This window comes from Schistocerca gregaria, chromosome 10 (assembly GCF_023897955.1).
Source record: "Schistocerca gregaria isolate iqSchGreg1 chromosome 10, iqSchGreg1.2, whole genome shotgun sequence".
Lineage (NCBI taxonomy): Eukaryota > Metazoa > Arthropoda > Insecta > Orthoptera > Acrididae > Schistocerca > Schistocerca gregaria.
In genome coordinates, this window is record NC_064929.1 from 224,219,360 (window position 1) to 224,245,159 (window position 25,800).

At 41.8% G+C, this 25,800-nt stretch overlaps 1 protein-coding gene across 1 annotated transcript in view; it reads left to right on the forward strand.

Annotated features, from left to right (window-relative positions):
• Positions 1-214: 214 nt before the first annotated feature.
• The window catches only part of LOC126293259 (uncharacterized), a 130,376-nt gene continuing 104,790 nt past the window's right edge, over positions 215-25,800 (forward strand). Inside the window, exons 1-2 of the mRNA XM_049986375.1 lie at positions 215-480; positions 619-659. Coding sequence (XP_049842332.1) covers positions 215-480; positions 619-659 — 307 coding nt within the window. The remainder of the gene's footprint in view (positions 481-618; positions 660-25,800) is intronic.

Genomic DNA, 25,800 nt, shown 5'->3' on the forward strand with positions numbered 1-25,800 from the left:
GTGTAACCAGTACCACTGTGTATTTATGTTGAATGAATGTAATACAACCTCATTTGGAGTTATGTTGCACAGCATTTCTGTGTACGTTTTAAAATATGAAGTTATACTATGTTTTGCGGTATCTGTTTTGGTAGTTACAGATTATTGCCATGAGCTCCTGTGGTTTGCCATTGGAAACATCAGAGCATGCCAGTCTACTGTGCATGGGGCCAACATGTCAGATGTGCTGCCGGTTTCAAAACTTGAACTGAATAACAGGAGACACTCAGAAGGAGATACTCCATTACGAACGGGAAGAAGCACTTCAGAACTTGCCGGCACAGGCACCACTATTGATGACCTTCCAGACGAACTGATGCTGGAGATTTTCTCGTACTTTAGCTTCAGTGAAAACGTTGATGTTTTACAAGAGGTGTGCCCTCGCTGGAAAATTCTGGCCCAGGATGCTCACTTGTGGGTCGACAAGAAGTACGTTGTCGGGTAAGAAGACAATTCAGTGTTACTCGACAGTAGTACCGCATAAAGACTAGATTGGTCACCAATAAAAGAGCTGTGCTTCAAAAATAGAATGACTTTATTGTTTGAAATATGACACATTTTGTACTCGGCCATTTTCAGGTATCTAGGACTGACGGTGTTCGGACTATGTCAGATCGAAGGTAAGTTTTGAAGAGTAACAGTGTCTTCTTCATCAGAAGATGACAGTTTGCTGGGAGAGATGTCTGCTTCCTGTGTATGGCATCTGAGCTTAGTGCCAGCCAGGTGACTTTTGTTTGAAATTGTTGCAACTGATGTCGGTTGTGATGTCACCCAGAAGGCAGGATTCACATGCACAAATGTGGGAAATCGTTAATGAGGGTGTTATCCCCCCCCCCTCCCCCCTCACTGGGCAGTGATTGGGGCTGTATGAAGAAGATGGCATCAGTCTTTTTTTTAATTCCAATTTGAGGCAGTACGAACATCGAGATGGTGTCATTTTGGAACTTCCCGGACGATTGAAACTGTGCACCAGAGAAGAACCTGAACTCAGAATGTCTTTTGTGGGCAGTAGACTTACCGACTGGGTTATCTGGGCCCACCTCACGACTTGTACCCACAGCTTCACTTTTGGCATTTCCTCTCTCCTACTTTCAGAGCTTACAAAATTGTGGTGGATACTTTGTGAGACCACACTCATGAAAGAAAGGGAATTTCAGAGAAATGGCTCAGCCGTAGGATAGAGGATTATTCCCGGCCTAAAGTTATGTAGGAGAGCTTGTGTAAAACTTGGGACTTACGAGAGGTATAGTGGCAGGAGCAAAGCTGTGAGTGCAGGTGACGATTCGTGAGGTATAGTGGCAGGAGCAAAGCTGTGAGCGCAGGTGACGATTCGTGAGGTGTGCCCAGACAGTGAGGGTTCGAACGGCATTCTGGCAGGCAGTTTTAATACTGCTGCAAGTTTCAAAAACAGATTGTGTCATATTTCTGCTGAATCAGTATTCATATTCTCTTTATGTATTTGCATTGAATTAATATTGTTTGAAGCTTCAGTGACTGATGATGGGCTTCACTGTTATAAGGGGCAGGACAACCCAACACTGATAATTCATCTCTGAATTAAATTGTTCTAGGTTCTTTCTTTTCTTGAACATTTTGAGCTGTTATTTGATCTAGAAGAAAGAAGACCCCCCAAAAGAATACTAATTTCTTGTGACATACCATATCTGGATGGTTATATCTGAAAAAACTGTAGCATTCATTTAATGCAAATGTCAGCATGCTTGACTCTGACATGCTCTCTTCATAAAACAAATAAGGATAGTTGCTGCTCACTGTATAGCAGCGATGCTGAGTCATAGATAGACACAACAAAAAGCCTGTTGGAAAGTGAGCTGGATGGGTGAGAAAAATGACTAACCAAGGTTGAGGCCAGTAGGGTTATGGCAACGTAGGATATATTGCAGGGAACGATCCCACCTGCGCAATTCAGGAAAGCTGGTGTTGGTGGGAAGGATCTGTGTGGTACAGGCTGTGAAGCAGTCATTGAAATGGAGAATATCATGTTTGACAGCGTGGTCAGCAATAGGGTGGTCCACTCGTTTCTCGGCCACAGTCTGTCGGTGGCCATTCGTGCGGACAGACAGTTTATCGGTTGACGTGCCCACAAAGAAAGCGGCACAGTGGTTGCAGCTTAGCTCGTAGATTACATGGCTGGTTTCACTGGTAGCCCTGCCTCTGATGGGAATGGTGATGTATGTGATTGGACTGGAGTAGGTAGTGGAGGGAAGATGTACGGGACAGGTTTTGCATCTAGGTCTGTTACAGGAAGGTGTTCGGAGCAGGGGTCGTTTAGGGATGGACGAGTATATTGTGTAGGTTTGGCGGATGGCAGGATACCACTGTAGGAGGGGTGGGAAGGACAGTGGGTAGAACATCTCTCATTTCAGGGCACGGCGAGTGGTAGTCGAAACCTTGGCGGAGAATTTGATTCGGTTGCTCCGGTCCTGGACGGTAATGGGTTACGAGGGGAACGATCCTGTGTGGCCGGACAGTGAGACATTGGAAGGTTGTGGGGGACTCGAAAGATGAGGCATGGCAGATTTGTTTCTGTCGAGGTCGGGAGGATAATTACAGTCTGTCGAGGCCTCCGTAAGACCTTCGGTATATTTCGAGAGGGTCCGCTCATCACGGCAGATGTGACGACAACGTGTGGCTAGGCTGTAGGGAAGGGACTTCTGGTGTAGAATGGGTGGCAGCTGTCAAAGTGCAGGTATTGCATGTGATTAATAGGTTTGATATGGACAGAGGTACTGATATAGCCATGTTTGAGGTGGAGGTCAACATCTAGAAAGGGGCTTTGTTGGGTCGAGTAGGACCAGATGAAGCAAATGGGGGAGAAGCTGTTAATGTTCTGGAGGAATGAGGATGGGGTGTCCTCACCCTCAATCTAGATCACAAAGATGTCATCAGTGAATCTGAACCTGGTGAGGGGTTTAGGATTCTGGGTGTTTAGGAAGGATTCCTCTAGATCGCCCACAAATAGGTTAGCACAGGATGGGGCCACACGGGTGCCCCTAGCCGTGCCCTGGATTTGTTTGTAGGTAATGCCTTCAGAGGAGAATTAATTGTGGCTGAGGATACAGTCGGTCAGCGTGGCTAGGAAGGAGGTTGTCAGTTTGGAATCTGTCGGGCATTGGGAAAGGTAGTGCTGATTAGCTGCGAGGCCATACGTGTTAGGGATGTTAGTGTAAAGGGCAATAGTGATGAGCAGGGCACAGTGTGGTAAAGGGACAGGAACTGTGGAGAGACAGTGGAGGAAATGGTTAGTATCTTTTGTGTAGGAGGGTAGGTTCTGGGTAATAGGCTGAAGGTGTCGGACTATGAGAGCAGAGTTTCTCTCTCAGTAGGGGCACAGCGACCAGCACATTGGGGCGTCCTGGGTGGTTGAGTTTATGGACTTGTTGAAGGTAGAAGAGTGGGAGGGGGGGGGGGGTAGGGTGAGCAGAGAGATGGACTCCAGGGAGAGCTCTGGGACGGGCCTAAGGGTTCAAGGAGAGACTGGAGATCCTGCTGGATTTCTGGAATAAGGCCACTAGGGCAAGGTTTGTAGGTGGATGTATCTGACAGCTAGTGGAGTCCTTCCTATGTTGTTGATATTCCTACGTGGATTTTGAATTGTTTGGTTTAATGAATAAAGTGACTTACAAATTAATTTTGAAGTCGCACGACAATAAAATGCATGAGCATAAGTAGGAGAAATAAGGCCATTCCACCATTCAGTTTATTAAATTAAAACAGCAGTAGCATAATGTGTCTAAAATAAAGTACAGTGACACATCTAAAATAAAATACAGTAACATAACTCATGTCATAACCAATACTAAAAACAAGCAAAACTGTATGGGAGAAATTGGAGGAAGCCACAACACAAAAATGATTGCAAAAAGCCCACTGGTCGTATTAATACACATCAAGCCATATATTGATGTGATACATTTGAGGTGTGAGATTAAACCTAAAGATGAAGTATAGAAAACAACATATGTAACACTAATGCATCACCATTAATAGCATTGTCAATTATTCGAAGAAAATATTTTCTTTAACAGTTTCTAGATCGAGTGTCTCCCAGTTTGAACAGTGGGTTCAAACAGTTCAAATGGCTCTGAGCACTATGGGACTTAACATCTGTGGTCATCAGTCCCCTAGAACTTAGAACTACTTAAAACTAACTAACCTAAGGACATCACACACATGCCGAGGCAGGATTCGAACCTGCGACCGTAGCAGTCGCATGGTTCCGGACTGAGCGCCTAGAACCGCGAGACCACCGCAGCCGGCGAACAGTGGGTTGTTTGCATTATTTTTGTGTACCACCTCTGTTATGACGCGTTTTTTTTTTTTTTTTTTGGGTGCGCTAATGTTGTTTTTAGATGACTGTGTATTACAACCATCTTATTTCTACAAAATTCTGCTAAATTCTGCTAACAACACCATTTGAAAATGGACTGTTTGTATACAATAAAACACACATAGGCAAGCCTGAATTCTGCACATTGCTGCTGCATCTGCAGCTGTGGTTATCCCAGTATGACAAAGAACATTTGTTAGTGATAAGCAATGGAAAATCTTTTGGTGTAGGTTATACTGTGAAAGTGTCACCAAATATCGTCTAATTGTGGGGAGTGCTTCCTGTTTTTTTTTTTTTTTTGTTTTTTTTTTTTTTTTTTTGTGTGTGTGTGTGTGTGTGTGTGTGTGTGTGTGTGTGTGTGTGTGTGTGTGTAGTAATGTTTTAATGGGAATATTCTTGTATGTTCATTAGCTCAGGTGAGCCGTTACAAATGAGTTTGTTACACAGTGTGAAAAGTGAAGAGATCTTAATTTCCCTCTCATACCGTACTGGGCCGGCAACGGATCTAATTGTGTTGATAGTGCCATATTTAATGTTATTTCTGAGAATGTTCTACTCGTACAATTGAAACTGAAGTCAAATCTCATGCTCTACACGCAGTTACAAAACGACCGAAGAGGAGGCCGTCACAACATTTTCCTCCGTGCCACACCTGTGGACTGTGATCCCGGACAAGGATGTTTCACCCGGGGCCTCGGAGGCTCTGTCTGCCAGCTGTCCGCATCTCACCACTCTGCAGGTAACTTATCTGCACGTGCTGACTTACTCGGTAAGTATCCCCTGTCTGCATCCTAACCTAAATCTGACACTGTGTACCTCCAGTGGTACAAGAAGAGAGATGCTGTAGTGTTACGTGTCATTTAGGCAAACGACATTTCTCATTGTTTATTTACAAGAAGGAAAGATGATGGTGACAAAACAGAAAAGTAGTATCAGGTAGGGAATAAAACGTGAAACACGTACTGTGCACAGTCATTTCGTTTCGTATCTGTGCGGAGGTAAACAGAGACCCATGCAGTGCGAGTAATCGGCAAGGTGCGACAGTGAGTAAATGCTGTTACCTGCCGGCGGCGGGGAATTTAACGTTTTAACATCGCAGCTTGTCAGTGTCTCGACTGCCCAGGAGCAGACATTCTCTATGAGAATGAAAACAGTAATGACCGAAGGAAGATCTAAAATGCAATGTCTCTTTCTTCTTGTCGAGCTGAGGACAGCCTCAGTACCCGAGCGACATGTGTCATCAGTGTGGATGTGAGCCACAACTTGCAGACTACTGCACCCTGCGTGCTCGCCAGCTGCAGGTGTGGCCTCCTGCATGTCTCAGATGAGGCCTTCCAGCAGACGTACCGAGTGCACGTTGACTTTTTTTCCGGTTCTGAACAGGGCTCCACAAAGCCGCTAACATTGGAGCTCCCGATAGCTATTAAGCCCCTGCCCACCTGTGCCTGCTCGGACCCTGCTTATGAAATGGCCGTCTGTTCACTCACAGGGTGAATGGGCGAGGCTAGACAGCCGGCCTCCACATTGGCGACGCAAGTGCGTTACTGTCTGCCACTCACCCTGCTGTGACGGTGGATCTGCCGCATTGGGTACACTAGGAAGGTACTTTGGCAGCAGGGTGGGCAAAATGAGTGACACCCAAGGTGTCCCGTGTGATGCACCAGATTCTCCGCCACTGCTACAAACGAGGCAGCAGCCGGAAGGTGACTGACCGTAGCCGAAATCGCATTCAGCTGTTTGCAAACTGTGGCCAGCTCCTCACATCTGGGGCCGGCAGGCAAACGTCCCATCCGTTGTAGTGAGACTGAGGAAAAAAAGTCTGAGGCACGTACATACCTAAACGCCACAACACTAGGTGGAGGCAACTTTAACCAGTGACTGTGGCCTGGTACGTCTATGGGTTCACTGCAGGAAGTGCAGACAGACAGTCTTACAAAGTACTTTTGAACACAGTTTTTTGAAAACTGTCTTGAGCAGCTAGTTCAGCAACCCTCATGCCACGAAAAAATCTTAGTCCTCGTAGCTGCAAATGGGCCAGGTCTTAAGGATGGCATCAGTATAGAGAAAGAAGCTACTGATCGTGTTGTTATCACAGTGACTGTGATTATGAAAGTTAATAAATAAGTCAAGAAGGCTGGTAGAGTGTTTCTGTTAGAAAGGGCCGACAGCAAACTGACATCACTTAGTTCTGTTATGGTGGACATAGAGGAATTATGGACAAAGTTTAAACATACTGTAAATTGCAGTCTGGTAAAGTATGTGTGTGGTAAGTGGATTAAGGATGGAAAAGATCAACCATGGTTTTGCTATGAAATTAGAAAAATGCTGGGGAAGCAGAGGCAGTTGTGCTCCAGGTGAAAAGAGAGCTGCAGTGATGACAAGAAAAGGTTAATAGAGTGTCGTGCATCTGTGTAAAAACCTGTGCACGAAGCGTACAACTACTACCAGCATCATACTTCATCAAAAGATCTGGCCGAGAACCGAGAAAATCCCGAATCTATGAAAAATTACCGAGCAGGCTCGTTGAATGGTCTGGTGTGGCAATTGAAGATAGCAAAATGAAAGTCACAGTTTTTCATTTTAAAAAATCGTTCGTGAAGGAGAATCGTACAAATATACTGTTATTTGACCGTCAGACTTGCATACGGACAACGTAATAGCGAAGATCCCTGGTGTAGAGACACAACTGAAAAAGCTGAAAACAGATGAATCACCAGGTCAGAATGGAACCCAGTTCAGTTTTACAAACAGTAGGCTCCGGCATCGACCCCTTACTTAGTTTTCATTTATCGTGGATCTCTCGCCCAGTGCCATGTCCGGAGCAAGTGGTTAACATCGGTTTGCTGCAGAATCCTTGAACAAATTCTCTCTTTGAATAAAACAAATTTCTTTGAGACCATTAATCAGCATGGTTTTAGAAAGCATGACCTACTCAGCTTGTCCTCTTCTTGTGTTCACGAACTATGAATGAAGGGCAACAGGTAGACTCCATATTTGTAAATTTTAGAAAAGCATTTGACATGTTGCCCACAGCAGACTGTTAATGAAAGTATGAGCATACAGAATAGCTTCCCAGACATGTGAGTGTCTCACAAACTTCTTAAGGAATAGGACTCAGTACATCATCATCAATGATGAGTGTTCATCAGAGACAAGGGAAGTGTGAAACGTTCACTATTATTTTCTTTGTATGTAAATGGTTTGTGGGGTAGTTGTTTGGTGACAATGCTATACTGTACTGGAAGGTGTTGAAGTTGAGTGACTGTAGGAAGGTACAAGATGATGTGGTGTCACAAGGCTTAGGCCTGTCCCACCCCTCATTAAATCGACCAAGACTTATGCGAATAATTGTAAGAACATAATAGAGGGAAACATTCCACGTGGGAAAAATATATCTAAAAACAAAGATGATGTGACTTACCAAATGAAAGCACTGGCAGATCGATAGACACACAAACATACACACAAAATTCAATTATGACATGAAAATGTCTGCTTGTGTCTGTGTATGTGCAGATGGATATGTGTGTGTGTGCGAGTGTATACCTGTCCTTTTTTCTCCTAAGGTAAGTCTTTCCACTCCCGGGATTGGAATGACTCCTTACCCTCTCTGTTAAAACCCACATCCTTTCGTCTTTCCCTCTCCTTCCCTCTTTCGTGACGAAGCAACCGTTGGTTGCGAAAGCTTGAATTTTGTGTGTATGTTTGTGTTTGTTTGTGTGTCTATCGACCTGCCAGTGCTTTCGTTTGGTAAGTCACGTCATCTTTGTTTTTAGATATAATTGTAAGAACAGTTATTATTATTATGTTCTTAAAGTTTGTTTTTGGGTTTTCAGAAATACTGTGGGAAGAAAGTTTATTTATGTTACAGATAACATGGAAGACGTTGCCCAATGATCACCATGAAAGTTCGATGTAGGGGCAAGTGGGCAAGGAATAAAACAAATGCTGCAAACTACCGCGAGCCGTGGAAGAGCCTGTGCTGTGAGAGCGTCGAGCTTCTTAGGTCGTTGTTGGACAACGTCAGAGGAAGAGATATTCTGCTTTCTCTTTGTAAACAGATCGATCGAGTCTTAAAAAGGTTCACGTAAAATGTATAGGCGGGTGACAGGTTAGGTGGGACCCAATGACTGTAATACTTCCACAGTTATTAAAAAGTTGTTAAATGGCAAAATCAATAGTTCATCATTTATATAGATAAAAGGTAGTAAAGATATAGGAAAGGAAGAGTTGCGGCATCAGAACGAAAAGTGGTATATCGCTCAGCAACGAAGAAGGACGTAAACAGCGGGCATTATGTGGTGAAAACAAATCAACTGATAAAATAGTAAGCCTGTAATTAAGCATAAAGCCATGTAACACTGCAATGGCTTGGACAAAATTTCTACTCAGTGTGATGAACAGCAGCTGGCTCTAAATGTAGAAAAATTGAAGCAATTTGCAGGCAGGCTACTAGGTTTATTGCTGGTAGGTTTGAACGACAAGCAAGTATTTCGCAGATGCTTCAGTAACTGGAAGGGGAATTCCTGGAGGGAAGGCGGCATCCTTTTTGAGTGACATTATTGAGGAACTTTAGAGAACCAGCATTTGACGCTAATTGTAAATCAATTTTTCTGCCGCTGACAATAATTTTGCATAAGGACAATGAAGATAAGGTATGAGAAATTAGGTCTCATGTCCAAAAGAACACACACCATGCATTCATGTAAAGAAGGGAACTGACTAGTATTGGTATGATCATGTGCCATATGGTGGCTTGTGGAATATGTATGTATCAAGAAGTAATTTTTATTCTTCTTTCCAAACTTGTAAGCCAAGAAAACACATGCACCCTCTTTGAATGTAACTGTTCCAATTTACAACAGGGTGTATACGACCCGGGACAACCTGGAGATCCGGGAAAAACCCGGGAATTTTCTAGAATTCCGGGAATTTTTCATTGTTTTAGTTATAAGTTAAATTTTTGAAACTTTGACTGGTAAGAACGAATACTCTAGCAAAGAATATTACCGTATATCGCTACTGCAGAATAATACTGCAGCAATAAAACACGAACGTAAAACTTAAGTTGCAAAGGAAATGCACCATATACAAGAACAAAACACTGCTCAGACAAGTGTCTGCCAACAGCAAAATGTGTCAGAGGCTTTAGGAAGACTATGCAGTGTTTCATAACAACAGATTGCCTCCAATGAACGTGACGTCACAACTGTTTACATTAGATTCTTTTGAGCGGTTGCGAGAGAGCTTATGCGCATATGCAGTTGAGTCGCGTATGAGTAGTACCTTCTCCCGCTTCTAGCTACATAAATGTTGTAGTTAGCTGTATAAGCAATAGCAGCAAGCAGTCAGATACTATCCGAAAAATGGTGCCCCTAAGCTGCCAGATTCACCTATGCCCAACAGGTGCGGAACTAGAGGGCGGGGGAAAACCGGGGTATTTGCTCCGGGGGCAGTTTCGGGGGGGACGGATGTACGTAAACTGTCCCAAAAAAAGCCTACATGTAAAGATTCAGGAACTGGCTTTAAATAATTACTCTAGGAATATACTATGATCCCCTGTTTATCACTCACTTAGGGATTGTGAAGACCAGATTAGAATAATTACAGCACACACAGAGCCATTTAGATCTTCCTGCTCTCCATACGTGAACGGAATGCCAAGAAACCCTAATAACTGGTGCAATGCGATGTACCCCATGCTGTGCAGTTCACAGTGGTTTGCAGAGTACAGATGTAAATGTAGAAACCTCATAAGCCACTCATTCTGCACATTATCTGAGGCTCTAGGTGGAGGAGGCAGAAAGTTCTTTGAGCACAAGTAATTGTACTGGATTGCACATAAATACGTGGAGAAATCAAATAGTGACAGATTGCACTGTTGGCAACAAATTACTGGAAACAGTAACTGCTGTACAATGTGTACAAGTAACTGTCCGAAGTGACCTAAAGCGAAAAGACTTTATAGAAGTAATATTAGGATAAGCAGAAGTCAGGGTGACTTTCATTGAGAGAATGCAATTCCTCTACGAAAGAAGTGGCTTGTTTGACACTTTATGTAACTGATTCTCATGTACTACATGTGATCCTGGGACCTGTACCGGGTTGTATTAATAGACTGTGAGAGGAGGTCCGAGAGAGCGTAGTGTGTTTTGTCACGGGACTGTTGTTCATTAGGTGTGAGAGCACTGTGCAGACGTTCGACAAACTCCGGTGGCATATGCTACGAGAGAGTTGTCGTGACACATGGAGAGGTTTACTGTCGAATTTCACAGAGAGCTCATTCTGTGAAGTTTCGGACAACTTTTTATTTACTTGCACGTACGTCTGACGAAATGATCGGGATGAGAAAATTGGAGAAATTAGAGCTGGTACTGATGTTTACCCACAGTCATTCTTCCCCCACGCATTTTGTGAATGGAACAGAAAGAATGAAACCGATAGTGGGATCAGAAATACCCTCCACCGTGCACTGTGTGGTGGCTTGTGGAGCGTAGATATAGATATAGATGTAGGTAAACGTTTTCTGTGAGAAACATCAGTGTAAGAAAATAAATGTTGATCTATCAGTAGAGGAGAGACAGGAGCAGCTTTCGTTCTAGCTTGCTGCATTGCAAGTGAAGACACAGTGACATTAAATGATATGTTGGGTTGAAACCCAGATTTCCAGTTACCCTCAAAGCAGCCACTTCCACTTACCCTCAAAGCAGCCACTTTAACTGTTAGGCCACACGAGCACTCGTACGGGAGCACTCGGTCACTCACATCTCCCCGTGTGGTACGCAAATGCACTGCTACCCTGTACAGGGCCTGTGGGGACAGAAAGGAACGACACTGCCAGGGGAACAGAATCTGTGAGACACCGCGGCTCACCCTGACTTGACGGATGTGTACAGCTGGGTGTTAGAACTGTTACGCCACAGAGGTGGCAAGTGACAGTCGTCAAATGAGCTCGAAGTTTCCTCTGTGCTTAAATAAAGTATTTTGGCGCAACTGCACGGAATAAGTAGGAGTAGTGTCACCTACGTTCTGTGTATAAGGAAAGATTACACAGCAATTCCTAATTTAGAAATAGCATTTGAATGTCTGTCAGGAGAATGGAAGGAAAATGTCTATGGGCACGTGACTGAATCGGAAGCGACACGACTCTGGCCTATCGAGACTGGTTGTGGGACACTGCTGTTATCTTCCGACGTGACAACACGAGGGTGCGTCACTAGTCCCGTGATGACCGGTTTGCCACACAGAGCATTTCACTGTCACTCCGGCCCGCACGTCTGATACACCGTCCTCGTCGGCCGCTCCTGTGACGTAGAATGGGAGCAGCACGGAATGACGTACCTCTCATATCTCGTCCCAGCTCGGTTTGACCGGGTTAGAGTTGTTGTTTCTTCCAGACGGTAGCTCTGTACAGGAAATTTCTTACTATGTGCACCTCAGGATTGACTGTATATACCCAAACATCACACATAATTTTAGTTGTGTATCCTTCCTACTATAATGTAAACACACTATAAATAAAATTCCATCGTACAGTCTTCTTCCCGGTGTCGGATGCTTTATAGTCGGCAATGTTAGTATCGGTCAAACGGTGAAATACGACGTCTCGTAGTAGTGTCTTGAAATCGTAGTCAGAAATATTGGTGACAGTGCGAGTTTGAGTCACGTAAATGGAGCTGTCTAGGCTACCCACTGGTCGGCCCTATTACACACAATCTGTGCACGTGTGAACCGTGTGGCTGACCCTGCCTGCACATGTCAAACCTGTGCACAGCTGTCACGTAGGCTACGGCACAATTGCCTGACTGCTTTCGTGTCAGCATTTTGGCCACTCCAGCCCAGGGGCTTTCTCTGAGAATGTGTGATTTGCAACTAGGATTCCAAATGCTTTGCATTCTCTGTGGCCGGCCGCGGTGGTCTCGCAGTTCTAGGCGCGCAGTCCGGAACCGTGCGACTGCTACGGTCGCAGGTTCGAATCCTGCCTCGGGCATGGATGTGTGTGATGTCCTTAGGTTAGTTAGGTTTAAGTAGTTCTAAGTTCTAGGGGACTGATAACCACAGCAGTTGAGTCCCATAGTGCTCAGAGCCATTTGAACCATTCTCTGTGGTATCTTCTGTGGCACTTATTTCTCATAAGTCGTGCTTAACTTCTTCTAATTGAATGATTTTTAGTTTATTGACTTTATTATACTGAGTAATCTAGTGTTGTCCGTTCTGCAGATATGACCATAGAACTTCGAGCGTCTTCTGCATATTCTGTCTGTGAACTTTTCTATTGCCATGTATAGGTCAGCAGTTTTTCTTTTAATCCATTTACTATGTTCGATAGTCGGTGGCATATTTTTCCCTCTTCTTTTGCAATTTCATCTATTTCTCAATAGCCTCTTCGAGATGTAGTTTCAGAGGCGGTTTGGGTAACATGTACCTCATAATGCCAATGTGTTGTATTATGGGGTATCACTCAGTTACTGTAGTGATTCCGTATTATTCTGTATTCTTTCTGAAGTTTGGTGGCTCTTTCTAAAGCGATTTTACTGTCAGTCCAGGTGGTACAATGATTCCCTCAAGATATTTAAAAGAAGATACATATGGCATTGTCCCATTCATCTGCAGTGGGAATTTTCGATATTTTTATGCACATTTTCCAGAATGGATTATCTTTTATGATAATTGAGGCCCTCTTTTGTACTATAGCGTGTAACTTCACTTTGATTTCTTATCCCGAGATCCCAATGTTTATAGCATTGATTTCTTTCCCTCATTCTCTGATGAATTTGTCTAACACAATACAAAACACAAGCTTGGAGAGGCCATTCCTTGTTGAACTCCTGTGCGTACTTCAAAAGGGTCAGACATTTCACCAGGAAGCTTCACTTTAGATAATGTGTCTGTGGGAATTTAGAAGAATAGTACCCATAACTCTTCTCATGTGGCCAAAATGGTTTGCCCTTCAACAGAATCACATGCCTTCTGAAAGTCTACAAAGATGATGTACATGTCAATACTTCAACTTATCCTTAATATTGTCTTCAGACACCAAATTCGGTGAGCACATGATCTTCATTTCCAAAAGCCTGCTTGATATTCACCAATCAAATGATCTGCTTGCTGTTCAACTCGTAGAGAACCCTGTATGTAACTGGCAGAAGGCTGGCCTCTGCAGTTGTTGGGGTTTCCCACACTCAAGTAGCTTCTAAAAAGAAGAAACATCAGTAGAGGGGAAACAAGTAAAATGTATAATTGTGGGAACAATTCTGAAATGGAGGTAGGAATTCACTTCGATCCAGGTAGTGAGATATCAATAATGTCAGAGGAATTTATGTCTTTGATTCGTAGTAAACAGAAATGTCCAATACTATCAGTAACTGATGTTTATGTAACAGGCATAACAGATTGTAAAGATAAACATATACAAGAAGAAACAAGATTACTGATTATAGCAAACTGTTATGTGTTATACCAGAACTTATTAATCATCCCTCATTTAAATTTGCATTTATTACTCAGACTTGGTTTACTGTTACAACATAAAGTGTGACTTGATTTTGATACTAAAAGAGTACTGTGGAGGAAAAGAACTATTTCTTGCAATGTACCATTTAAGAGTAAAACAAAAGAAATTAGTCAGGATTTAAAAGAGATAACCAAGATACATTTGATAGCTGCTGCTAAAACACTAGTAGTGGAGAATGCTGTAAACAAAATGGTTGAGATCCACAAAAGTTTACAGTTAAAGTCTTCTAAATTAGATATTCTGGCAAAAGAACAACAGCAGGAATTCTATAATATATTAATTAAAAATAGCCAGCCGGAGTGGCCAAGCAGTTCTAGGGGCAATAGTCTGGAATCGCGCTGCCGCTACAGCCGCAGGTTCGAATCCTGCCTCGGGCATGGGTGTGTGTGATGTCCTTAGGTTAGTTAGGTTTAAGTAGTTCTAAGTTCTAGGGGACTGATGACCTCAGCAGTTAAGTCCCATAGTGCTCAGAGCCATTTGAACCAATTAAAAATAAAGTTTTCTCTGATAAGTCAGGAGCAATAGGATATTATGTCTGTAAGTTTAAAATAAAAGATAATAGGGCATTTCTTGTAAGAAACATGCTATTCCAATGAGTTTATGGAAGTACGCACAGGAAGAGAGACAAAGAATGACCGAAAAGGAGATCACTGAATGTAGTCTAAGTGTATACAATAATCCATTATTGGTAGTAAAGAAAGCTATTGGTGGGGTGTACTTAGTATTAGATGCTCACACATTAAACAAACACAACGAAACAAAAAGAGACTGACCAGTACGAATAGGTGAATCACTACCCAGACTTGAGCAAGCCGATTTCTTTAGTTCAATGTATCTCAAAGGCAGGTACTGGCAAGTGAAATTGCATTAAACTTCAAGATCATAAACAGCATTTCTGTTTGAAGGGAAGTCTTACCTGCTACAAGTGCTTCCAATTGGTTTGAATACATCAGTATCTGTTTTCATAATAGAATTTGACAGTGCACTAGGAGATGACTAAGTTCAAAATTTAATAAAATACGTAAACAATTTGCTGTTAATATCAAAATCATGGGAGGAACATTGTGAATTATTAACTCAAACGTTACCATGGGTATGCAACCACAGTATTACAATTAACTTTGCAAAGTTTCACTTTGGTAGAAATTAACTGCAATTTTTAGGTCATATAGTTGGAGTAAAAGGGATACAACCTTACCCTGAAAGAATACAAGCAATTGAAGATTGCCCAGAGCCAAGAAATGGCAAGCAGTCATGTTCATTTATGGGTTTGGTCGGATTCTACTGGCATTTCGTAAAAGATGAGTCCATGAATGATCCACACTTATTGTCATTGCTTAAACAAAGAACTAATAGAAATGGGATGAGGAAAGGGCTAAAGCCTTTAACATAATTAAATATTCCTTATTAGATGCTAAATAACTTAGGCACCCAAAATTGCATCAATCTTTAAAGTTAGCAACAGGTGCTCCAGAATATGGATTAGGTTGTGAACCATTTCAGGGGGAATGGGATCCAGCACAAGGAGAACACAATACTATAGCTTTGCTAGCTGAAGTCTTAATAATAATGAATTAGAATAGAATAGAATAGAATATTTTTATTATTTATTATTTATTTATTATTTATTATTTATTATTTATTTATTATTTATTATTTATTATTATTATTATTATTATTATTATTATTATTATTATTATTATTTATTATTTATTATTATTCTTTCAGTATTTTTCATACAATTGGCTTCGTCAAAGTTTACAGAGCGTTTTAGTTTCAGTACGATATTCAAGGAACTAAAGACCTTTTCTTCATCATTATGTAAAACAATGTTTTATATAACAATTAAATACACACGTAAGAAAAGAATCACAGTAAATAACAAGCTCATATAATATCAAAACATTTTCTTCATAACTTAGGTAAAACATATATTTTGATGTAGTTTCTAAGAATTCTTCAGTTGCATAGAATTCGTTGTTTTTTAGCCAGGTTTGCAATGTATTCTTATATTTACTTAGTTGTACTGTACGAGCTGAGCATGGTAACTTATTGAAAAATTTTATGCTGAGGTACTTATAGTTATTATGGACTACAGCAAGTCTTGTGGAAGGCAAGTCCAGCAGGCGACTGTTTCTTGTACTGTGTGCATGCACATCACATCTCATGTTCAATGTTTTCAGATTTTCTCTGGCATATATTAAACAGTTATATATGTACATGCACCTGATTGCTTTCTTCTGCCATCTGAAAATACATTCAGCCCCTGGGGAGTTACCCCAGGGAATGAAAAAAAGCATAGTATGAGTGAAGTAGCAATTGCTTGCTCACACTGTTTCTCAATATATACAATAAGAAAAGTACTTGTGCTAGTTTACTACATAGATAATCGGTTTGTCCTTCCCATGAGAGCTTTTGGTCTATGATTAGTCCAAGTAATTTCACTGTTTTGTTTTCATTTTTAGTTACTTTGAGATTAAATATTATTTCTTCTGCTTTTGTTTGATTTATGCACAGCTGGTTAGCCTGACACCAGTAATTAGCCATTTTCATCATTTCTCTATTTTTGTCCAGTACACTCTGTAAGTTCTCTCCTGAACTTATTAATGTCATATCGTCAGCATATAGTATGTTCTTACATGGTATGTAATTCAAGAAGTCATTAACATAGACAATGAACAGAAAAGGTCCAAGAACAGAGCATTGGGGTATTCCTCTTTCTATAGGGAGTATTTCTGACCTCTGCTTATTTGCATATACAAGTTGTAACCTATTGCTTGGACAAGATTTGAATAGACGGAGTGTATCATCTTCAATGCCATAGTATTTTAACTTTTTGGTGAGTATGTCATGTGACACTGAGTCAAATGCTTTATACAGCTGTGGGAAAGGAATTGCTAGTTATTGTATGGAGCTTAAAAAAGTTTCAAATTCTCATATGGTGTTCAAAAATAGTAATATACACCGACCACCAGGCTTTGAGTTTCTTAATGGAGAGCAAACTCCTTCACAGTAGACTAATGAGATGGGTATTATTTTTGCAGGAGTTTCCTGTAGAGGTACATTATATTAGAAGGTCATTAAATACAGTACCTGAAGCACTTTCGCAATTACCACTCATGAATATGTTAACTAGAACAGAGGGTCCAGAAGTCGGTTTCACTGTTACTTTTTTATCTATAAGTTACACCAGTAATTAAGTGAGAACTCTAGCAAAACAATAAAGGAGGGAGTACTAGCAGAATCACATCATCAGAGCCACAATTTGAAAAAGGAAACTGGAAAATTTTTTCATCATTATGAGGAACTTTACAAAATAATCAATATTCCTCACTCTAAGATGGCATTTCTGGTAGATCCATCCAATGGGCAAGATAAAGGGTTATATGATTAAGAGATGCACCATCCCATATTTATTTTGTGTGTATTGGGCTCTTGTCCTGTATGAATTATACTTAGAATAAGATTTGTGGAGCACTATCTTACCAGGTACAAACAAATATATACTCAAATTAACATCAACAACAGAGAAAGTCATTTTTTGTGAATGAATTCACAAATCCCAATTAGTATAAGCATTGAAGAAAAATTTTGTAAACATGTTGTAAGTTTATAGCGTAATACATTTGTCATACAAAACTTTTTTAATTTTTTTCTAATAGGACTATTTTTTTATGCTTCATCAACATCCTATAGAATAAAGAAGTTTGTATTATTCTTCTAGGGTAGGTGTAGCACAGATGAATAGTACAATGATGATAACAAATTATGATTAACTGTATTTTTTCTTCACATGTTAAACTTTCCTTTCTTTATTCTTTTCAATAGGTGTCTGTTGAGATTACTTTATCAGTGCTCTGAAGATGAAACTGTAAGACAACTTGTTAATGTGTATACACAGATGTCCCGGAGAATAAAGAGTTCATGATAAGACATTGACAATCAGAAAGATATTTTTGTTGGCACAATTTAGTCTGTCAGTCACTCTTGAGAGGAGAACGAGTCACAGGATCAGATAGTAGTAAAGGAAATGATGTGCTAACATGTGCCAGGGTAACAACAAATAATCGGGCAGTGAGACACAGCGATATATGAGATTGGTATTAACAGGCAGGACTCTTAGATTGAGGAAAATATTGACACTAAAAAACTATCCTTGTGAATATTGATGAGTGTCTTAATTGTTGTGGAAAGAACTGTAGAATAAAATTAAGTATTTTCAGGAAATATATTTCTGTACAGCTGTGATAAGCAAAGCTATAGCCTCTAGAGGTGAAGTTATTAAAATAATTTAGAGGAAATGAACTTGAGTATACATAATATAGTGTAAGACAACAAAACAAAACTGGAGTGATAAAGGATTTGGGTTGGCTTCTAAGTACAGCAAAGAAGCTTCTTCACATAATGTTAGCTGAAAATGAGCATGTCCTATGTTAACACGATGTAGCATAAACGAAGGGGAACAATGTTCACTGGGTGCACCTTCGTATCTGTATGTGCAGATGGCACATGGCAGATGGTACACTATATGGACACACAGTGGCCAAAACCCTCAACAAAATATGAAAAAAAAGTTCATTTGCTGCAGATGACGTATGGTGCTTTGATGGTACATATGGAAGGTGCGGTGAACTCCTCAGACCGACATTTTCAAGGACCACAACAAATGAAGACTGTCTTTAAACTAACTTACTCTGACAGTAAACATTGCTTGAAATGCTTCAGTGTATGTTGAGTTATGTGATTTTCATTGTTCAGAACATTATTATAAAATTGATCTGTTGTATGTTTAACTTCGGTTTCTCAAATATAGAAGAATCACTGAAGAAAGAAGTAAACTGATTATTTCACTAGTGCTGAGCAGTGAAGTTTTATTCTGTCAATGTTGCCCTGGAGGAAGAAGAAGTTTGACGAAATCAAGTGCGTACACGGCCTTGAAACAGAATAGCTGACTAGATCGTGAGAACTTTTAGAATGGCAACTGTAATTATCTACAATAATAAGCAAAAATGTAACATTTGACTTCGAGTAACAGATCTAACGTGGATGTCACATACATACACACGCACAACTACCCGAAGTGTACCGTACGTTTCACCCCAAGTTCCAGTTTGAAAGCACTGTATAAAGAGAACCACTACTCATAATGATGTCAAATATCAACAGCATATTACTGATGCAGGAGGAAAGTCAAGTAAAAAAAAAAAAAAAAGAGAGAGAGAGAGAGAGAGAGAGAGAGAGAGAGAGAGAGAGAAAGAAAAGTAATGAAAATTTTACTACCAGATGGCCAAAAAACTGCATGAACAGCAAAATGGCATCAGTTTCTAATAGTTGTGAGACTGGTGCAAGATGTGTTCACTATGCTCTCCACTGATTTCTGCCACAAGGTGAAATTGAGAAACAGCACATTCCACAACAGAACGGAGTCTCTTTGGAAGTCACGTTTGGAATGCATTGTACAATGCGTGCTTCATTTCAGCTACATTTATAATTGTAGCACTGAATACATCTTTCAGATGATCTGACAACCAGAAGTCACACAGTTAAGATCGGGTGATCTGGACTGGCAGGCTGTAGGGAAGTGCCGGCTGAGAATTCTAGCGTTTACAAAGTCCCTCTGCAGCAGCCACTTCACTGGCTGTGCAATGTTCAGAGGAGCGTCATCTTGCATAAAAATGATTCTACCCACACATCCACACTATTGGAGGTTTGGAATGATGTTGGTGCACAAAAGACTCTCATCGCATTTGCCAATGACAGTACGGGCAAACAGGACCAGGACCAGCAGGACTCATCTCCTTGAGAAAATATGGCCCTACGATAAAGGATGCCATCAACACACACCAGAATAAAATGGTACCAGTTGATATATGTGCGGATTTTCCGTTGCCCATATTCTGCAGTTCTGCGTGTTGACACATTCTTGGGGATGAAAATGTGCTTCATCTGTACACAGAATGTTCTGTGGCCACTAGCTGTCCACACTAACATGAGCAAGAAATTACAGAATGAACATTTGTCTTACTTGCAGCTCAGCAAGAAGCAGGTCCTGAACACAAGTGATTTTGTACAGCTAGCAATGCAGTATGTTTCATAGGATTTTGTACGACGCACTGCCAGGGATGTCCAATGATCGGGCCATTTCCAGTGCACTGCACATTTTGATCACCACCACTTGCCAATCCCTCCTGCAGTGTTGTGTCCACAGACATCATATCGACTGCTTTCCTCCCTGTACAACACTGCACTTCGGAAGAACCTGTCCTTTCTAATTTTGTAATAATTTTTTCCATACACTGAGCAGGCATTGGAATGATGCCTTTTTTCCACACCTGAGTGTTCAAAACATCTGCATTGCCACTGGGACGCACTCACTGTTGTTGTGAAAAAGTTTTAGCAGCAGTACATGATCCTTCACGGAGACAGTCACGTCTCAGGTGCAAACTGAGGATGAGCCGTGTTCTGCTTGTCTTGTGATGTTCGTGTTCTGATACTTCCAGCACCATCCATTGCTCAAATTTTCCTTTTTTTTCCCACCACGATGTCTCCTCCTGCACCAATAATATGCTATTCAAATTTGACATCATTGTGAACACTGGTTCTCTTTCTACAATGTTTCAAAACTGGAACTATAATAATAGACACGGTGTGTAAAAAATAACTACATGCCTGTAATTTCCGTCATATACTTCCTCTCCCAACAATTAACTGGAGGGGTGCATTCACCACAGTTGTGAGGGGTACTGCAAAGACAGTCTCCCTAACCATTAGTGCCGTACCTAATACATTTCTCATTACTTCTCATTATTACTTCATTCCAACTTCACTTATCATTGATGCATCATTATTCTTAAACTCCATATTTTTCACAATTGCCTATTCATTTTTCTTTACCACTATATGAAACAATAAATGGACCTTGCTTTATTGGTTCAATTGTTGTAGACATCTATATTTCAGCTTCACTTCTATTTCCTGGTACCTGGAAGGCTTTCGCATAACACACTTTTCCACAGATGTTCTTCGCCATCAGCAACTGCACTCATCACCAAAACTTTTTTTATATGTTGTCATAAATAGCACCAAAATGTGCATTCTAGGTAATCTCTGATTTTGCTACTGTTGCTCCTGTACAAACTGTTTATAGATTTCATGCCACTTGGTTACACTTTATTTTCTCCCTTATCAATGATTTATAGAGAAAAAGGATACCCTTCTATTTTGTAATGTACGTAATGAATTAACTAGAGAGCAATGAACCTTGTAGCTACTGCACATGAGAATATGCTGCCTAAAAAATTCTGTCTGCCTTCAATAGTGTCAGTGAAAACAGAGCACACCAGTGATTTCAAAGTCAATAACTGTTGAAAAGTACATGTACTAAGTCATCGAGACCAATACTTGTTTGAGAACAACTCTCAGTAATGTAACCAAAGTTTTGTGATAGACCCCATGATAAAAACAAATGAAGGGGATGATGGGAACTGAACCCAGTCCACATTTACATACACACTCCACAAATCATCATATGGTGCATGGCAGGGGGTACCTTGTACAACTACTAGTCACTTCCTCTCCTATTCCACTCTCAAGTAGAGTGAGGAAAAAGAGCTGCCTATAAGTCTGTGTGTAAACCCTAACTTCTTACATCTCATCTTCATGGTCTGTATGCGAAATGTGTGTTGTTGGCAGTAGAATCAATCTGCAGTTGGCCTCTAATGCCGGTTCTCTAAATTTGTGCAACAGTGCCTTGTGGAAAGACCATTGTTTTCCCTCCAGGGATTTCCATTTGAGTTCTTGAAGCATCTCTGTGATATTGCTTATCAAATCTACCACTAACAAATCTAGCAGCCTGTCTCCGAATTACTTCAGTGTCTTCCTTTATGAATGATCTATACTTTTTCAAAATTTTGCCAATAAAATGAAGTCAAGCAGTTGCCTTTCCTACTACTGACCTGATGTGCTCATTCCATTTCGTATCACTTTGCAACGTTACTCCTAGATATTTAATCGAAGTGACTGGTTCAGGCTGCACCCTACTAACCAGATACAATATTACTTAATCTCCAGAACAAGGTACTGTCAATTATCGTCCATAACACCGCCTCAGCTGGTATCAACAATGCCTGGTTGCATTGCTGAAATTTAATGCTAAAATGTTCATCTCGTTTTAGTTCCTGCTTCATTCTTACGGCTAATGTTCTAGCCTCATTCTTAATAAAACTTGAAGTGAAATCAGGCGAAAAAATGACACCAGTTGGTAATCTTTTCAGTGCATATATTTGCAATTCTGTAAAAACAAAGCTCACTTCGTTAAATAGTTGTGCAATAATCTACACTCTGTCCAGAATGCTAAAACGTGATGGACAGTGTAAATAATTAATCTTGATCCCCAAATAAATGATTGGAATTTTTGAATACTCCAAACAGTAGCTAGTACCTTATTTTCCATAGCTATGTAATTTAAATCATGCTTATTATGACTTTTACTTGTTTTGCTTTTGTTCTGCTTTAGGGTGCAAAAAACAACTGGGGTCATAAGTGCCCAAATCAAAACTATAGAACACGAAGACAGAGAGGAGGTAAAAAACGACTATAAGTCAGTCCCAGTTGACATAATAAAAGACAGCTAAAACAGGCACATAGAGAGGGCTAAAAAAGACACTAAACAGAAACAGAGGTCCAAAACTGAAAATTAAATGGCCTTTGCCATATTGCTTTGGCAGATAAAGAGTAAAATGCAGTCAACAGCCTGCACGTAATTTGCTAAAAAGGCCGATAAATCAGACGGAAAACCCAAGCCGGAACATAAACGGTTAAAAAATGAGCATTCCATCAGGAACTGGTAGACAGTTAAAACTTGGGCACAATGTGTATAAAATGGTGGGGTAGTGCTACTTAGCAAATGACAATGGTTAAAAAGGCAGTGCCCAATACGCAGCCTCGTTAAAATGACCTCCTGATGGGAGGGCCGAGAGGAGGTCATCCAAGCTGCTGGGAGAGGCTTAATAAGCTGGACTTATTCTTGTGAAGGAAGGACCTTTGGTGATGCTAAAGGGACACCACCTCCTGACAGACGGCAACACGGAGGTCATTGGAGGGAATATAGGAACTTGTGGGCTGTGGTATGAGGACTGCAGCCTTGGCAGCAGCGCCAGCAGCCTTGTTTCCCAGCAGACCGACAGGACCGGCAACCCACAGGAACATCACACTGGCTCCGACAAGAGTGACCAAGTGACACTTTTCCTGGACCTGCTGCACTACGGGATGGGCGGTGTACAGTGCACATAGACTTTGAAGAGTGCTGAGTGAGTCTGAGCAGAGGACACAATTGAAAAGGTTGTGTCACCAGGTGTACTCCATGGCCTGATACGAGGTGAAGAGCTCAGCTTTAGACACTGTAGATACCGATATCAAAAGACACGGATGCCAATGACAAAGGCACACCTGACACACGGTCAGTCTGAGAGCCGTCAGTGTATACAAAGGTACTACAGCAAAGTTCCGTGCGAAGATCGGGCAGCTGAAGGTGATAGAACGAGGCTGGAGTTGTGTCTTTAGGAAGGGAATGAAGGCTGAGGTCAATATGAGCCACTTCACAAAGTCAAGATGGTGAAGGGTTCACACCCATTGGGGAAGTTGCAAGTAGTGCAGAGTTAAGCTGCTGTAGCAAGTGCCTAAAGCAGACTCCAGGAGGCAGCAGAGAAGAGGGACGTGTTCCATATTGGCGATCAAAAGAATCATCAAAGAAGGAGGTGTAGGAGGGTTGACCGTGCATGTTAGACAAATGGCACGCATATCTGCTGAGGAGAAAGTCACGGTGGTAGGACAGTGGTAGTTCAGCAGCTTCAGCATACAGACTCACAACCGGGCTGATGTAAAAGTAGCCCGTGGCCAAACGGATGCCACCGTGGTGGATAGTGTTGAGACGGTGTAAGAGGGATGGGTGTGCAGACGCATAATTGAAACACCTGTAATCAAGTTTCGAATGGACAAGGGACCGATACAAACGGAGGAGGGTGGTTCGATTGGCACGCCAGGAAGTATCATTGAGGACACGTAGGACATTGAGGAACTGCATACAGCAGACTGCCAGGTACGACACTTGGAAGAACCAAAAGAGTTTCCTATCAAGCATAAAGCCCAGGAATTGTTATAGTTTCAATGAACGGAAGGGCAACAGTCCCAAGATGTAAAGATGGTGGGAGAAACCACTTGTGCCGCCAGAAACTCATACAGACTGTTTTGTCAGTGGAGAAGCAAAAGCCATTGCCGATGCTCCAGGAGTAAAGATGATGAAGATTTCACTGAAGATGCTTCTCAGTCAGAAAGGTATGTGGAGAACTGCAATAGATGCCAAAATCATCAACAGAAAGGGAGCCCGAGATATCCGGTGGGAGACAGGCTGTTATAGGATTAATGGCAATAGCAAAGAGGAAAACACTCAGGAAAACCCTGAGGCACCACATTTTCCTGGATAAAGGTGTCCAACAAGGCTGAACCCACATGCACCTTGAAAACTCGGCCTTGTAAAAATGCCCACAGAAAACAGGGCAGGCGGCCACAGAAGCCCCACATATAAAGAGTGTGGAGGATATGTTCTCCAGCAGGTGTTGTAGAACCTTCTTCAAATTGAAAAACATGGCCACAGTCTGGGATTTCCACAGAGAATCATTCATGACATTGTTGGACAAAGCAACGAGATGGTCAACTGCAGAATGTCGCCCTTGAAATCCATACTGTGTATTCGTCAGCAAATTGCAAGACTCGAGCCACCATACCAGCCAGGCATGAATCATACATTCCATCGCCTTGCAAGAGAGATGGGGCAGTAGCTAGAAGGAAGGTTTTTGTTCTTACTGGGCTTGGGTATGGGTATGGTGGTGGCTTCACACCAGTGTCCGGGAAATGTGCCCCCTGCCCAGATGCGGTTTTACATGTTAAGCAGAAAGTGCTGCAACATCTGAATGTGGATGGTGTCTGGTCCTGGGGCGAAGGATCGGGATGAACTGAGAGCATGACCTAGCTCCCTCATAGTAAAGGCGGCATTGTAGCACTAACAATTCAGAAAAGAGAAGGGTATTACCCGAGCCTCCTCCGCTTGTTTCTGATGGAGGAAGGCAGGGTGACAGGGTGCAGAACTCGAAAACTTCCGCAAAATGGTGGCCTGAGGTGTCGAAGATGGCAATAGGGTCCAAGATAACATTGTCTGCTACTGTCAGGCCGGAAATTGGGGAATGGATCTCGGTCCCAGAGAGCTGTCGGAGGTTGGTCCATGTGACAGAGGAAGGGGTAGAACTGTTAAAAGAAATAGTGAGTGAAATCCAGCTAGCTCTTTTGCTATCCCAAGGAATGCGACAACACTTTGCACGCATCTGTTTATAATGAATGCAGTTTGCCATTGTAGGACGACGGTTAAAAACACGGAGAGCACTTATCCGTGCACAAATTGCGTTGCAGGGTGCCTCAGTCCACCGAGGGTCTGGGACACTATGTGGTAAAGAGGAAGTGCTAGGAATGTAACGTTCTGCAGCAGTAAGGATATCATTTGTGAGATATGCCCCCTGGTCATCACAACTGGGGAAATCTTGTTCTTCGAAGAACGCCACGGAGGAGTAAAGCTGCCACTCAGCCTTAGTAAGCTGCCATTTTGGTGTGCACACGGATGCGGTAGGAGTCAGAAAATGGATAACACGTGGGAAATGACGGCTCGAGTTGGTGTAAGAAAGAATGGACCACTCAAGACAATGGGCAAGATGGACAGTGCAAAATGATAGGTCCAAATGGGAATAGGCGTGCGAGGCGTCAGAAAGGAAAGTGAGTTCTTCAGTGTTAAGGCAGTTGCTTAAGTAGGTCACTCAAGAGGGCACCTCTCTAACAGGTCCTGGGAGAACCC